Below are 17,674 nucleotides of genomic sequence, written 5' to 3' on the forward strand. Positions count from 1 at the left end.
ATTGACACATGGAAGACGGCAAAGACGAGAAACCAGGGAAGTGGAAAGAAACAAAATTGTTTTACTTGGGAGTTTAAATAGCGGGATTAAAGACACATTAACAATTGCATGACGTTTTGTAATATTTGTATTATTATTTTTATTATTAATGACGCTTAATTGATATTTAGAAGAATAATTATTTATTATTATTATTATTATTATTTAATGTTGCCTACATCTAAATTATATGTCTGCTTAATGGTTCGGTTAAGTTTTTTTTAAATAATATTTTAAAATGATGTAGTAACTTTTGTAGTGTGTTTTTCTGTATTTACATACAGTTGTTTGTTAGCTAAGATCCAGTTTGATACGGAGCTCTGGATATAATTCAAATTAACAATTTGTTTCCACGACATCCACATGTTTTACTAGGCTAATTCATAATTTGAAGTAATAATAATTGTAATAGTAATTACGAAATATTATAATTAGGGCCGGGACTTTAACGCGTTAATTAAGATTAATTAATTACACAAAAATTAACGCGTTAGACATTTTAACGCATTTTAATCGCACTTATTTTTGCACCGCGGAACGTTTCTCACTGGACGAGTTGCGCCAGACCGATTATACTGGAGCACCAACTAGCGTTCAGACAACAACAACAAACCGCAGTGAACATGAACGAAGGAGCTGATGAGACCGCTTTGGTTGGCCCCGTGGATGGGAAATTTAGTTATAAAAAACGAACGGATGGAAGTGTCGATAAGAGCATGGTTATATGCAAGATATGCCACAAGGAATTCGCATATCACCGCAGCACATCGAGCCTTAAGTATCACCTAAGTGCCAAACATATAGCAGCTAGCGTGGACGTAAGCCCGACTCCGAGTAGTTCGAGGACCCACACCCAACCCACACTCCACCAGATGACTGGTTTAAGGACCAGGGTAACTAAGTCAACGTCTGAAAAAATAACAAACGGCCTGGCTCACTGGATTGCACTCGACTGTAGACCACTTGGAGTGGTTGAAGATAAAGGCTTGCAAAAAGTACTACAGATTGCGTCGTCTGACACAACATACGAGCTGCCATGCAGAAAGACAGTGACAAAAAGAGTCCAGCACCTTTATGACACTGAAAAGGCAGATAAAGAGAATTTATTGGAGAAAGCCGAGTGTGTTGCCCTGACTGGGGATCATTGGACCTCGGTAAGCAATTCAAATTACCTCGGTGTGACGGCACACTTTATTGACGTCAAGTGGCGTCTTCACTCATTTGCCTTAACTATTCAGAAAACCACCGCTAGGCACTTTGCTGAAAACGTGGCAGAAGATTTTGAGTCTGTGGCAGAGGCATGGGAAATCACACAAAAAGTCACCACAATCGGAACAGACAGTGCCCGAACGATGATGGCTGCAATGAGACGGCTCACATTCCAACACATGCCGTGTGTTGCTCACGTGTTGCAGAGGACCATCACAGTTTGCCTTGCTGACAGCGGGTTCACAGCCACATTGGCAAAATGTCGTAAAATAGTGGGGCATTTTAAACACAGCCCCTCAAACACAGAGGAACTGCACAAGGAGCAAACACAACTAGAACAAGACGAAGAGCCACTGATACAGGATGTTTCCACAAGGTGGAATTCAACACTGTTTATGATCTCTCGTCTGCTGCGGAATCAAGAGGCTGTGAAGCTTACTCTAGCCAAACAGAAGCACAAGCTCACCATGTTAACAACAGCAGAGTGGGACAGACTGCAGAGGCTCGAGACCCTCCTTAAACCATGCAGGTAAACACCCAACCACTGTTTTTAAATTTATTGTACTGAATATCAATATCACTATGACAAAAAAAATCAATATCACTATGACTATACTGCCCTACAAAGGCAAAAGACCTTAACTCACTAGAGTGTGAAAAATGACTTTAAAGTTTAGACTTAGTGAGTTTCAATTGTCAGTTAATTTCTTCTTTATTTTAATTTTCTCGAAAAAAACATCAAATTGACTCAAGATACTAATGCAAATAATAAAGGAAGTCTTGAATGTCTCAAAAATATCAATAAGTAATTTTTGACCAAAAACGAAGTTACTGCCTTTTGCCTTTGTAGGGCAGTATAGTATAAAGTTGCTACTGTTAGTAATCTACTATTAATTGGCACAATAATTAATCACTTTCCTAAACTATCCTCTGCAGATATGTGACTGAGCTCCTTGGGGGGGAGACTTATGTCTCGTGCTCTGTTGTGTTACCTGCTCTCCGCCACCTGACCCACATCATGGAGGTCTCAGATGATGACCCAGCCTATGTGGTGAGGTTCAAGGGTGACTTTAAAAAGGACCTGTCTCAACGCCAAGATACCCTCAATCTTGGATGGCTCAGGGTGGCTACAGCACTCGACCCCCGCTTTAAGGTATCATGTGTAATGGTCTTCTTTGTTTTTACTCTTTCTTTTTGACCCCCTTTCCCCTGCTCCCCCTCTCCCCCCCCCCCCCCTCTTTCTATGGGAACCATGTATGAAAATTAGTTTCACCCATGTTTTACTCTGTAAATCTGTGATGTGACAATAAACCTGATTCTGATTCTAAGGACCTAAAGTGTCTACCAAGAGGAGAGCGAGAAGGGGTGTGGACCAGCATTGAGGCACTGCTGCGAATAGAACCAAACAGAGCCACTCCAGAACCCACAGAGGAGCCAGCAAGGAAGAGGAGCCTCCTACTGTTTAATTCAGACTCTGAATCAGAGGATGAAGAGAGGCACAACGTGGCTCTGGCTCGCTACAGGGCAGAGCCCACCATCAGTGAGACAGACTGCCCTCTGCAGTGGTGGTCCACTCATGAGGGAGCACATCCACAGCTTTCTGCCCTGGCTCGCAAGTATCTGGGCAGCCCTGCCACTTCTGTCCCTTGCGAGAGACTTTTCTCACAGGCAGGCAACATTGTTCAAAAAAAAAGGGCAGCCTTGAGCTCTGAAAATGTGAACAGGCTAGTGTGTCTCAGCAACTGGCTAAAAGAGAAGGAGAAGTAGTAGTCATAGATGTATCCTGAGGCCAATGGGGTTGTTGTTACTGAAATGTTGATTAAACAGTGGCCTAAGCAAATGAGAGATTTATTTTTCATCAGGATATTGGAAGAATAGGGACTGAGGTCAATCACTGGCACTTTATTATTTTATTTTAAATGGTACACTTTATGTTGAACTATGTATTATGTTGTTGGTGCAACTGGCACTTTATTATTTTATTTTAAATGGTACACTTTATGTTGAACTATGTATTATGTTGTTGGTGCAACTGGCACTTTATGTTGAACTCTTTATTGGTTTGGCCAAGTTTATTGAGAGTTGGACTGAAATTAACTTTATTTTTTAACCAGCTGTTGGTAAATCAACAAAGTCTGTTATGGCCTCTGAAGCAACAGAGAGATGTTTTCTAATAGTCAGGGGTTCCAATGTTCTGACTGAATTTACTTGAAAGTTTTGTGTTTTACTTAAAAAAACATAGTTTACAAAAGGTCTACCTACCTATAGGCTGCCTGAATTTTTGAAATGTTCTACATTTCTTTCTAAATGTGTTATTGCTACACTTAATGGCAAAAATTGCACTAGTCTGTTTGACTTGGTTGAACAAAAATAAACAATATTTTGTTGCTTAAGCTTATGTATTCAGTCATTATTCAATGGTATACAAAAACTCCATGTGAAAAAAATAACTTCTCACTGTTCTCAGGTCAAATTTTAATATGCAATTAAAATGCGATTAATTTCGATTAATTAATTACAAAGCCTCTAATTAATTAGATTAATTTTTTTAATCGAGTCCCGGCCCTAATTATAATAATTAATTCCAAGGAACAAACTGTTGAATATTTACTTTAAACTAAATAAGAAAAAGAAGTGTCCATAATGTAGCATAAAAGATAATTCGTGGCCATGATTTTGTCCGCATGTCATCATGATCGGATTTATGGCTCCATTCAACACAAGCATTTTACCTTACCTATTCATGTGTAGCTATTTATTTATCATCGAATAGTATGTAACTAGCTTACCTTTTGATGCATTATTACCATGTTTTCGTAGCACATCCTTGTGCTTTCTTGCAATGTGCCGCTTCAGATTCCAGGATGAATATTTGCTGACTTTTACAGTCTCTCCGCACTCCCTTTCAATGTTTTCTTCCTGTCCAGTCTTAACTTTGATTTTTACTTTACATTTGTATAAGGCTTGAATTCCATAACTTATTGCTAGACGTTTTTACAGATTTTCGAACTAGCAAATTATTAAAGGGCGTTCTGGGTTCAACGAGCGGTGCTGAGCGAGCGGATCTTTAGAGAGGCGCTTTGATGGTAATATTACCGCACCGCTCAAGGCTCCGCTCACATGCTTTGCCCTGAAACGTCAGGTAAAGCGCCCAGGCTCTCAACTGAAGGAATACATATGCCTACAAATCAAATGCTTTGGTAAAGTCTCACAAATTAAACATTGAAGTACATGTTGCATAATATAATTTTAGTTTTTTACAGTGGGTCATAATATATCATATATTTTAGTTTGTCAGTGCGTTTTGTGGTGTTAGGAATTGTTTGCGCATTTCTGCACTAACTCAAAATGTGCGTACACCACCTCCTGAGCTGGCGTAGGATTTGAGCGTGCCGTACGCCAACGTCCATATTGATAAATCTGAAAGTCACCGTGGTTTTGGGTGTACGCCAGGTGTACGCTGGAAATTTGGTGTACGCACGTTTGATAAATGAGGGCCATTATGTTTTTCAATACCTTTGACTTAGAGGAAGATCTGATCACATTTTATGACAAATTTATTCAGAAAACTATGACATTCCAAAACGTTCACACACTTTTCCTTGCCATTTTAAATTTATATTAATGTCCAGATTGTTCATACTGTTGAAAAAAAGTTTTTTTAACAATTCAAGTTTCCAGGTTGCTTTTAAAACATTTGATACAACTGAAATTTAAAATGAAAATGTAGTTGAATAATTTTTTGCAAAGATAAAGGACAAAAATGTTTGCAGTTATTATATTAACATAGTAACAAGGTTATGGTCATGTATATTTAATAAAAACAAGAGCAACACAAAAGCAATCTGTCTTGTACTGTTGTGTTACTTTTGACCCACCTATGTGTTAGCCTTCTTTTGTCCCAACTGATGAGGTCAAAAGTAACAATGTACAACTTATGTTTAAAGTGAAATTATACTGAAGTTGTTGTTCATTTGTACAAAATACCACCTGGTATTGATAGACCACACTTATTAAGTTATTGACCACAGCAAACATGTATCTCTGTCTTTTAATCATTCAAAATTAAATATTTGGTAAGAAATGGTCCTCCACCCCCCCCCCCACTCGAGTAATTAAGGATGCAAGATGAATGTTATCAACTGTAATATAATGAGAAGGCAGGCAAATCAATTTTTTAAGCCTTGTGGGGAAGCTAATAATAAAAATGAAGTATTGGAAATATTTTCTTTCACCTAGTTATAGTTCATTAAGTACCAACATAAATCTCCACTTCAACAAGAGTTCCTTAGAGACCACAAATTCATATGCAGAACTCACAAACCAAACTCATAAAATAACAACTTATTATTCTGAAATTAAATATTTTGGTTTGAAATAATAAAAGCTGTTTTTAAATAAACACACAATTATTTTGCAATTCAAAATGCACACTAAGTAATCATTACGAACCAAAAATTGGTTATTGACTTATTAATATGTGTACACTGTAACAAATTTCTGTAGTTTTCACAGCATTATTACTGTAAAATGAGCAAATGCTTACTGTAGAACTTGTATACAGCAAGTTGCTGTAGATCTGCAAAGCATCATGGTCTTTTTCCAACGGCGGGTAAATTCTACAGTAAAAATATTTTTTCTGTGAATCACAATACAGCAATTTCTAGAGGATTTTTTTCTTCAGCCAAGGAAAGCTACGAGATTCCACACTTTCATCTGAATTTTTACTTCAGAAAGGTAAATTTGCTAATTTAATTCCAAAGTTTACTCTTGTAAAGTCACCTGTTTGTTCAACTTTAAGAGTGCACTGAGAGAGAGGAGTAATGAGCGACACACTTCCTAGTAAACCCGTCTCGTGTGTGCATTTAGCAATTTTATTACCACAAATATATATTTCTGCATGATTTCGATATGTTTTCTAGTCTGGCAACATTTTATAACGTCATAGTTAAGAGAAGGAGAATAATTTAATAATAAAAGTAATTGGCCGTGTCTCAATGCGAAGGCTGCATCCTCCGGAGGTCGCATTTCTCGGCTGCATACGTCATCAAAACTGTCTTGTTTCAAAATATTAACAATTATAAAGTTGACTGTTATTCTAAGTTAATAGTAAATTGTTTAATATGCTTATGACTTGCGAATCTAATGGTCAGTTAACTTAAATAACCCAGGGTTGATGACGTATGGACCCTGCATATGCGACATCCGCAGGCTGCAACCAGTCTCTCGAGCTGAAAGAAAACGCAGCTGAGGAGATATGAGGTAAGACTTATCCGGCAACATTACATTTATAACGTCTTTAATTTAATTATAGCGTTAGCATTGTGAACCAAAATTAATTTAAAAGTGTGTATTATTGTATTTATTGGCGCGATATTCGTTTAAATCTCTCGTTTTTTTCTCTTGCTCGCTTACGTTGCTGCCTGAGGAAACGGACATAAAGTTAAGCGGGCCGATTCGAAAGAAAACACAGTAACACACATTTTTCATAATTTCACGATTTTTCTGAACTTCATTGGAGGTCAAACTGCAGAAACTATAACGTTAGATTGTTAATAGCCTAATTTGAAGTGTTATACCCGACTTTTGGGAGCATATTGTATAAATATTTGTCTTATCTGGCGACATTACATTTATAACGTCTTTTATTTGATTAAAGAGTACCTAACGTTAGCATTGCTGAATTCAAAATAGTTTGAAATTGTGTATATATATTATAGTATTATAATATTCTCGCACTGTATTAAGATATTTCGAGATCTTACTCGTTCCTTTTTTCACCTCTTTTTTTTCCTTTCAGACTGCAGACAAGAGCCATCGACCATCGTTCCAGGTACATAAGTTACATGAACTGGCATGCATGATGATTTTCAAATGCAAGCAATGTTGTTTATTCTATGATTTATATATATATATATATTAATATATCAAACATGTTAAAGTGCACAGAAACCATGCAACAGGAAGAAGCTGTTTTTCTCTTGGTTGATGCAAGTTATTTTTGTACAGTATTGACACACTTTTTCTCTTATGAATATTGTACTTGTGATTTCTAATAGTTTTTATTTGTTTGTTTATTTTGTGTTACAGGAAACTTCCACCTAAACAGATGCTGAGGCCCAGATTTCCCTGCCAAGCACTCCAAGGCTCATCATGCTCGGTAAGATCCCAGCACTCGACATACACAATAGATGCCAATTATAAAGGGTTACTTCATCTATAAAGCATATTTGTATCGAGTCACTGTGTGGTGTGAACAAAGTTTTATTTCATCTTGCACATACATTCCAAAAATCTCTAGTGGTTATTGATCTAATAGGAAAAAAAGAGGTAGTTATGTAGGGCTAGTGTTTCAATAAATTTTGCTTATGTAAAATAGTAAACCATATCAGATTGAATACTGTGCAATGTCAACTTTTATTTAATATTTTTTAGGAGAGTCCATTCTGGGGACAAAAAATGGATGCTTTCCATCGAGGGCAGAGTTCTCCTCCAATTGAGTGACCGTTGTGATTTCACTTCTGCTCTAGCCATGTATGATGCAGCCACTACATTGGAATTTATCCAGAGGTAAGCACTTATTTGTTTTTTATATAGTTTTGACTAGGAATTGGAACAAATATTGAGTACTCATTCTTTAACCAACTACCCGATTAGTAAAATACTTCTTAAAGTGTTTATTTTTGTTTATATCAACTGTTGTGCTATTGTTAAACATCATACATTTAATTTAACTCACCATGCAAACGGTAGAAAAGCAGCACAGCTAGTCTAATGCAGTGGCGGCCGGTGACTTCTTTTTTCGAGGGCGCACGATGCGAAGTTTGTCACAACATGTATGTAGCCCGTCATGTGTGTGGTTCGTCATTTCAAAATATGTGTTTGGCGCGTCGAGTGAAACAATACTTTTCCTTTCACAAATCAACAAATATTTACCATAAATTTCACTGTTGTATCACTAACTGTAAACATGGTATTGTGGCAGAAATGTGGGATATTCATGTATAATTTTATAATAGTATTAAAGGCGGAGTGCACAATGTTTGAAAGCCAATGTTGATATTTGAAATCACCTAAACAAACACGCCCCTACCCCAATAGAATCTGGACCTTCTTTTAAAAGACCCGCCTCACACATACCCAACCCAGAAAGGATGTCGGTTAGTAGACACGCTCCTTACTGCTGATTGGCTTTAAGTGTGTTTTGGTAGTCGGCCCGTCTCCTTTTCCAAAGCGTTTTTCAAACATTGTGCACTCCGCCTTTAATGTAGACAGTTATTAAATAATAAATATTAAATTTTACTCCACAAACCACCAACAGAGCATATAAAAAATAAAAATTGTTTATTTAAAGGTGCAGTGTGTAAATTTTAGCGGCATCTAGTGGTGAAGTTGTGAATTGCAACCAACTGCTCAGTCCACTGCTCACCTCTTGCTTTTGAAACACATAGAGAAGCTACGGTAGCTGCCACCGGACAAACATGTCATAGTTGGAGACAACTTAGTAAAAAAGTTTGTCCGTTAAGGGCTTCTGTAGAAACATGGCTGCACAAAATGGCGGCTTCCATGTAAGGGGACCCTCTGTGTATGTAGTTAAAACGTCTCATTCTAAGGCAATAAACACATAACGGTTCATTATGAAAGGTCTTTATACACCCCTGATAATTAAGTTTTGTATATTATTTTGCATTTCTGTCAAGAGATCCTTCTTGAAATTACACACCGCACCTTTAAAACACTGTGAAGTAAACTTTTCTGTATATGTCATCAACCCATCTGTCTTGCTTATAAACTTTTACATTAATAGTCAATTTCTTTCACTACAGGGTAGAGTCCAGCCCAGGAAGTCAACTAGTTCAGGTCCAGTTTTAAAAGAATAATAGTTCTGAAAAAAAAACGTCTTGGGGAAAAACAATATTCAGGTTTGAAATCCTGCTGTAAATGTAAATCATTTAATTTTTATGCATTTGTAATTTACCAGAAACATTTAAATAAATATTGATTGTTTTGTGTGTTCAGAAAAGTGTTTTTGTATGAAGTGTTGAAATTAAATGAAATATTCACAGAAAAATGTTAACATATTAAAAAAAATGTATGTGTTCAGAAAAGTTTTGAGATGTTCACAGAAAAAATTTAACATGTTGAAAAAAATGTATGCTATGCTATTTTTAATTTATGAATTTTTGTAATTTAAAGTGAGAAAATAAATGGCATTTTTGTGACAAACAGTGTCTTCATTTTACAGTACACAAAATAAATGCAGTAATCCCTATTACAGTAGTAGTTATGAAATACAGTACTGTGATTATTACTGTAAAATAGTTCACAGTAATTTTAATTTTACTGCAGTTACATTTACAGTAAGAATACTGTGAAATGAAATACAGCAACTTACTAGCTAATTGCTGCCAGCAAGTTACTGTATTTTTCACAGTATTCTTTTTACAGTGTATTAATGTAAATCTCTTGTTTCTTTTAAATAAGTATCTGTGTTATGGTTTATGTTCATGTCTATTTGGGTCTTGTATTAGATTACTTGTCCCTTCCTGTTGTAGTCCTGTCTAAGGTCTGTGTAGTTGTTTCATGCTAACTTGGTGTTAATAGATACTAATTTTTTTCACATTTAAGTGACAGGATCGTATGATGAGAGACAGGAAAGAAACAGTGGCAGGAAAGTACCTTTAACTGGGCTTTTAACTCGTTCTGTTGAAGGTGCATGATTTCAATAACATCACACACTGTGCTCAGACTTTTCTTTAGCTGAAGACTCTAACAGTCTCACATTTGTCTTTTTTAAAGTTTTATAAGAGATAACAACACACTGTTTTCAGATTTTTTGTCTCAGCTAGAGACTTTACTCTTACTTTTGTCTTTTCTGAAGTTTCATGAGATCTCAATAACATTACACATTGTGCTTAGATTTTTCTCCTTAAAGACTCTATTGCTTTCACATTTGTCTCCTCTAAACTTTAGAAGAGAGAAATCTCAACTACGTTATGTATACCAAGTCAAATGTCTCAATGTGAACTCAAACGTTTCCACCATTTAATTTGTATAAACAATTTTGTTAAATCAATGAATGGAGTCATTTGCATTTCACAAATTTGCTGCACATTTATTCTTATTAAACACGGAATCGTGAGCAGCACAAAAATAGTCCTGTAAGCCACCATTGATGTTTTGGTCATGCATGCCTAGACTGAATTACAAGATGCGCATGACGTCACCGTTATCGAACTAAGTTTGGTCTTTTAGAACCGCAAAAAGCCATCGTTTTCAAACAACATAAAATTGTTATGTAAATAGCCCCTTAAAAATTGTTTAAGGAGACAAATATGAGAGTGTTTGAGTCTCTAGGTGAAGAGAAAAATCTGAGCACATTATTTAATGTTATTTTAGATCTCTTATGTAACTTTAAAAAAGACAAGTTTTGTCTCAGGAAACAAGTGTGAGAACCAGGAAACTCAAGCAGTAGTCTACATTTGATGTTAAAGTAACCTCATTCATGTCTAGGAGAAACATTTGAGATCTTAAAGAGATTTCACTTTTGATTTTTCTTTCCTACAGGTAGAACTGAAACAGATCCGGAATCCGTGGCTTTTTTCCTGCTAACACGTGTGGGTCATATCTGATCTGTGCCACATGGGAGAAGAATTTGGAATTGAGTCACTTGGAGCATGTAGTGTAAAGGCAGCCTATGATTCCTACTCTATCAGAGATATCCATCAGCATCTCACTCTCTGTTCATCCACCACTCTGTGTCGTCATTCTCCATGCCGGGGGAGTTATAAATTTAAAAGAAACAAGACCACAATGCACATGTTGTGTGGACGGACTATTGATCTACAGACTGGCCCTTCCAGACCTCTGAACTTGACATGCTTATCACAGGGCATTCAGTTTCCCTATTGCTTGGGGCTGGCATTTAAACTTTCCCACTTAGAAAATATTGATTGATTTTTTTTCCTTTTTTGTGTTTCGCTTTATTTACCTTTTCCTCTGACAGCCACCCACACAGGAAATAATAGAACCAAAAGCTGGTCGAGACATAAGCGTTTAACTGAATGAATTCCTCTAAAAGAATCATAACCATTGCTGGTCTATCTGTTCAAAATAATTCCTATTCTGTATACCTTGAAGTTTACATGAAATCAAAAGTGGGTTTGTAAAACACATGCAGTCACTGTGCAGCCTTTTCAAGATCTGCAATTGCAAATTTATAGTGATGTATATTTTATGAAATTTACTAGCCTGACGTTGTCATACTCAATTCTAGTCAGAATTTGAGTCTCATACCGTTCCATTGGGCTATGATTATCAGGCGTGTCTCAACCGAAAAATGCCTCTGCACTCAATTGGATAGACCTATGACCAATCAGAGCAACGGAGTGTGTGACGTGTCGTATATTGAAATGACGTCTTTTGCAGCCTGACCGAACTGCTAGTTATTTCGCTACAATGACACTAACATTGTGATTATACTAGCGAACGTACATCAACACCTACTATGTTTACAACATTTCATTTATATCACAACATTAAGTTTTTACTAAGTCATACAGTAAGACTATCTCTTACCATGTGTGCGTTAGGTGAACTTCATCCACGATGATACCCATTACATTTGCTTAAGAATATATTGGACCCTAGCATGTCCCTCGACTTATTCAGCAGCCACGATTCGGGTGTTCCGAAAAGAAGCTGGCAACGACCGCTAATTATATCCATCTCGTCGTGCAGGCCGAGTTGCATCGCCGTGATTCCCATTTTAGTTGCTTCTTTAACTTTGTCCTCCATAAGTGCGACCAACTTTTGCCGAATCCCGTAGGAAGGACGGCAAAAACATCTTTCCGATCAACAAATGCCTTGCTCGGGTTTCTCTGTTCCTCTTTTAAAATCAATGCTCTGTCGATATCTTTTAGAACAGATTCAATTTCAGAATCCACAAATCTGAATTCTACAGCGGCAGCCATTTCGTCGTAAATAGATTCAACACACGCGCTCTTTGGTGACGTGGTTGATTACGTTACTGTTGATCATCTGTCCATCATCGTATAAAGCCCGACCTGACAATTTGATTGGTCGACCAGCTTTGGGACTAGCTTAGTAGCTTCTCAACGGAGAAACCCCAGACCGAACTTCCAGTCCTCAAAATGTTGTGGGCGGGGCTTAGATCGGCTGGCACCCAGGCTAGAAAATTACAGCAATAAAACAAAAAAACAGAAAAGTTACTGTGCAGGAGTACAGTAAGCATATGATTGCGTATGGTACACAGACACAATCACACACACATGCATATGCATACCCCGCACATACAGTAATAGCACAGTCTATTTGTTGGTTGTTTTATAATCATATTTATACAGATCTGTGTCGCATTTCAGTGTATTGTGATAAATGTTGTCTTGTATATTAGGTCTATGTATCGTTACATGGTTTATATGTCTATGTGTGCCTAACAATATGAATTAATAAATGAAGCATATTCGTATATTGTATCACATAACCAGGGCTGGAAATGGGGGGGGCAGGGATTATGGAGTCCAGGGAGTGAATTTTGAGGGGGCATTTCACCTAAAACTGGTTAGAATTTTTGAAATAATAAAGGAATTGTATTTACTTACAACTTAACTTATTAGCATTTAACAATGACTCCCCATTATGAGTTTTTATCCCAACTATTTTGTATAATGCATTATTACATTTGTTACATGACACTTTATAGTCACAATGACACTGCATAATGTATCGGTTTCATTTTAGATTTTTACTCCTATTTAAAATATCCATTAACTAAATATTCAAATATTCATGATTTAGTGTGACATATTCTCAAGCAAAAGTATCGATTACGTATGTAACCCACGTTCCCTGAAAAAAGGGAACGAAGACGCCACGTCGATGACCGATGTATGGCATGCAGTATTTGCATCTGCTGACACCGCTCCGCAAGTATGCACAGGATGAGAAAAGTGTGAAGTGACCTAAGATGCTTCTGACTCCACAGGAGGAGATGGCGGGCGAGTTGTGCCCCGGGTCTTGAGGGGTAGAGGTAGTTTAGAATGTGAACGGCGTGTTCTCTCAGGAAAAAGTGCCACTTCTATGCCTTAAATGAGACGTGGGCAGGGCCACCTTAACCTAATGTAAGGCCCTGGGGCTGAGAGGTTTTGTAGGCCCCCCATCCCCTCGATTTATATTCTCATTTAAAAAAAAGTGTAATATCTGGGTAATCTACATTACAAAATGCATTCGTTTTGTGCAGTGAGTTTACCTTCTTTGACCCAGAAAACACCATAATATTGTTATTAACATATCACTGAGCCCATTTGAGCATAAACACAAGACACTTTATTTAACCCATTTGCGCCTGATGCTGCAAGAAGAAACATTACATCTACCGCCGGTTACTTTTGGTTCATGTTTCTAAAGTGCTACAGAGGGCGTTGACAATTCTTTGTATTTTTTTAAAACCCTCAGGAGATAAGTGTATTTATCCTAGAATAACAAAGGTTTAAGGCGTTTTAGGAGTAAATGGGTTTTAACAACCACACACAGCAACTTGTGGTGATAATAAAACCAAAATGTGTGAAAGTATATATGTTTATAAGCTTTATATATAGTTTTTGGAATATTCAAATTTGCAGAAATTGCCACTCACTAACTAAATGTTCACCACAGTTTAAAAAATATAATATGTTAAAGTTAGTTTTAAAGGGAAAATGCATTAATGATAACAAAAGATACGTCTTTATCGACAGAATCTTATTTTTTAATCAATTATTTATTTTGTAGGCTATTGAAGATATAGTATGCATTGTATTTAATATTTATGCATACATAAGCATGTAAAAAGTATGAATATGCACAAAACAGACAAGGAACATACCTGTATATAAGATATTTAGATAAGGAGATTATAAATATGAATGGTGCTATCAGGGGATGATCATTTGAGATTGGCTTGTCGCTCGTTACTTGCACCTTTACCGTTGCGTCTCTTTCTCGTCTTTCTAAATCAACAGATGTGTGGATGTCACACGGTGACAATCTTTTGGGGGGCGGAACCGAAGTTAGGAAAGTTTGGTTCCGCCCGGAAGTGTTTCCGCCCGGACCGGAAGAGATGGACACCGGAACTTCCGGTAGCGCCGCGAGAGGGAAAATCGGCGAATTGGACGCAGCTGTGCCTAGTTAACAGGAGCGGCTGATGATTGGAGGACACGCTGAGTAGGGCAGTACTTAAGGACAGCTAAAATCACAGTTTGGAGTTGTTGTGTGCAGTGTTGAGGTGCTGTGTTGTACTCGTCCGGTGCACTCGTTGTGGGCTGTTTATCTCTCTCTCCGGCTGAAGCTTGTGTGGCTGTGTGGACATCGTAAACCTTAAGGGCTGAAGAACGAACGAAGACTGTTGAAAACTGAAACACAACAAAGAAGAGGAAATGGAGTTAGCGTGAGTGTACATCTGTATGGGAACTATTGAGATACGTGAAATTGCTGTGTAACCCTGTTAGGGGAAGAGACGCCCCGTGTGTGTGGTTGGAGTCGATTGCCGTGTTAACCAGAACAGAGAATAGTGGGACCAAACGTACAACCTCTGTGAGTATAAAATACTGAGTTTGAAGACGCACTGCCTAATAATCTGTCTTTATAGCGATACCTCCAAGGGAAGGAGGACGGCCCTACCCCTAAGTTAGCGTGGTGGGAGAGCCGAAGGAACATTGGCTGAGGCTAGCCACAACAACGCATCTACCGACCGGGCCGTACTAACCATCGCCGAACAGACCCAGGCGAAGTGGAGGAAGGTGGGCGTCCTAAGTGTACACTTGATTGTGGTGGGTGAGTCTTTGTGCTGTGGAACTTTCACTTTGACGTGGTGCTGTGTATTGCTGTGTGTCTCGTCAGACAAACCCCCACCTTCATACGCCTCATCGAGGGAGAACGAAGAGGCTACCGGTCCCAGTGTGGTTACTTAATATATGTTGTGAGCACGCTCCAGGCGGATAGTAATAGTGTGGTGCCCAGAACATCCGAGTGGGTCTAGGAGTGGCGGTGAAGTGCTGGAGTATTACGGTTGTGTGAGTACGACTAAATGTCACTGTTGTGGATACTTTCATCGGTGTGATATTTATCTTTGCAGAGAGAGAGGGGTAGTAAATTCCGTCTGTCCCGAGGTCTCTTCAAAGGGGCGCCCCTGTCCGGTGTTCGATCACCTCACGAGTAGCGAGGAGAGGGCAGCGCTCGGGCCGGTGAGACAGTACGACGTTTCCCCCCCTGCAACTGCCAAGCTCGTCGAGAGGGTCCGCCCCCGACACCACATTGGAACAGCTTACCCCAGCTGAGTACATCCGTGTCGTAAGTCCGCCACCCTGTTTAACCAGAATAATATATCTAGGAGTCTGCTTATTAGGAACCAGGAAACGTGCTGTGTGGAATTGGAACGAGTGAGCGACATGAGAAGAAACTGTGTGAATCCCGTACTTATTGTACGTGGTGTCCAGCAGAGAGGTGAGAGTAAACCAAGTCCAAATAACTGTGCCTCTGTGTCCCAGCCGCCGCCTGTGGAGAAAGAGAGAGAGAGAGTGAGCGACACGAGGAGAAACTGTGTGAACTCCTGTACTTACTGTACGTTGTGTCCAGCAGAGAGGTGAGAGTGAACCAAGTCCAAATAACTGTGTCTCTGTGTCCCAGCCGCCGCCTGTGGAGAAAGAGAGAGAGAGAGAGAGTGAGCGACACGAGGAGAAACTGTGTGAATCCCGTACTTACTGTACGTTGTGTCCAGCAGAGAGGTGAGAGTGGACCAAGTCCAAATAAGTGTGTCTCTGTGTCCCAGCCGCCGCCTGTGGAGAAAGAGAGAGAGAGAGAGTGACCGACACGAGGAGAAACTGTGTGAATCCCGTACTTACTGTACGTTGTGTCCAGCAGAGAGGTGAGAGTGAACCAAGTCCAAATAACTGTGTCTCTGTGTCCCAGCCGCTGCCTGTGGAGAAAGAGAGGAAGAGAGTGAACGACACAAGGAGAAACTGTGGGAACCCCGTTCTTACTGTACGTTGTGTCCAGCAGAGAGGTGAGAGTGAACCAAGTCCAAATAACTGTGTCTCTGTGTCCCAGCCGCCGCCTGTGGAGAAAGAGAGAGAGAGAGAGAGTGAACGACACAAGGAGAAACTGTGTGAACTCCCGTACTTACTGTACGTTGTGTCCAGCAGAGAGGTGAGAGTGAACCAAGTCCAAATAACTGTGTCTCTGTGTCCCAGCCGCCGCCTATGGAGAAAGAGAGAGAGAGAGAGTGAGCGACACGAGGAGAAACTGTGTGAATCCCGTACTTACTGTACGTTGTGTCAAGCAGAGAGGTGAGAGTGAACCAAGTCCAAATAACTGTGTCTCTGTGTCCCAGCCACCGCCTGTGGAGAAAGAGAGGGAGGGAAAGTGAGCGACACGAGAAGAAACTGTGTGAATCCCGTACTTACTGTACGTTGTGTCCAGCAGAGAGGTGAGAGTGAACCAAGTCTAAATAACTGTGTCTCTGTGTCCCAGCCGCTGCCTGTGGAGAAAGAGAGGAAGAGAATGAACGACACAAGGAGAAACTGTGCGAACCCCGTACTTACTGTACGTTGTGTCCAGCAGGGAGGTGAGAGTAAACCGAATCCAAGTAACTGTGTCTCTGTGTCCCAGCCGCCGCCTATGGAGAAAGAGAGAGAGAGAGAGTGAGCGACACGAGGAGAAACTGTGTGAATCCCGTACTTACTGTACGTTGTGTCCAGCAGAGAGGTGAGAGTGAACCAAGTCCAAATAACTGTGTCTCTGTGTCCCAGCCACCGCCTGTGGAGAAAGAGAGGGAGAGAGAGTGAGCGACACGAGAAGAAACTGTGTGAATCCCGTACTTACTGTACGTTGTGTCCAGCAGAGAGGTGAGAGTGAACCAAGTCTAAATAACTGTGTCTCTGTGTCCCAGCCGCTGCCTGTGGAGAAAGAGAGGAAGAGAATGAACGACACAAGGAGAAACTGTGCGAACCCCGTACTTACTGTACGTTGTGTCCAGCAGGGAGGTGAGAGTAAACCGAATCCAAGTAACTGTGTCTCTGTGTCCCAGCTGCCGCCTGTGGAGAGAAAAGGAGAGAAGAAAAGGAAAGAACCCTATAATTACCTGACCTCATTCCAAGCGAAGGCGAGAGGAGGTCCTTCGCAGCTGGTAGTAGCCGATCCCCTGTGTCTTGCAGCAGCCTGTAGGAAAAGGAGATACACGTGAGACAAAGGAACATTGTTATAACTCTCCCCCAGAGCACGTACAGAGTAAACCCCGTAAGGAGAGAAAGGTACGCAGTAAGGATACATTAGGCCCAACATTCATTTTGCTTTTATTTCTGCCTCCAGGAGGAAAAGGAGGGCGCCACGGGCAGTCAAGACTAGGCAGGAGCCCGAGTCCCACACCCTC

At 39.6% G+C, this 17,674-nt stretch overlaps 1 protein-coding gene across 1 annotated transcript; it reads left to right on the top strand.

Annotated features, from left to right (window-relative positions):
* The first annotated feature begins 483 nt into the window (after positions 1–483).
* On the top strand, positions 484–3,792 carry LOC135745056 (E3 SUMO-protein ligase ZBED1-like). Its single transcript, XM_065263466.1, has 3 exons — positions 484–1,777; positions 2,185–2,401; positions 2,578–3,792. The coding sequence occupies exons 1-3, from the start codon at positions 663–665 to the stop codon at positions 3,013–3,015; spliced, it is 1,770 nt and encodes a 589-aa protein (XP_065119538.1). The 5' UTR covers positions 484–662; the 3' UTR covers positions 3,016–3,792.
* The last annotated feature ends 13,882 nt before the right edge of the window (positions 3,793–17,674 follow it).

Source organism: Paramisgurnus dabryanus, chromosome 1 (assembly GCF_030506205.2).
Source record: "Paramisgurnus dabryanus chromosome 1, PD_genome_1.1, whole genome shotgun sequence".
Taxonomy (NCBI): Eukaryota; Metazoa; Chordata; class Actinopteri; order Cypriniformes; family Cobitidae; genus Paramisgurnus; species Paramisgurnus dabryanus.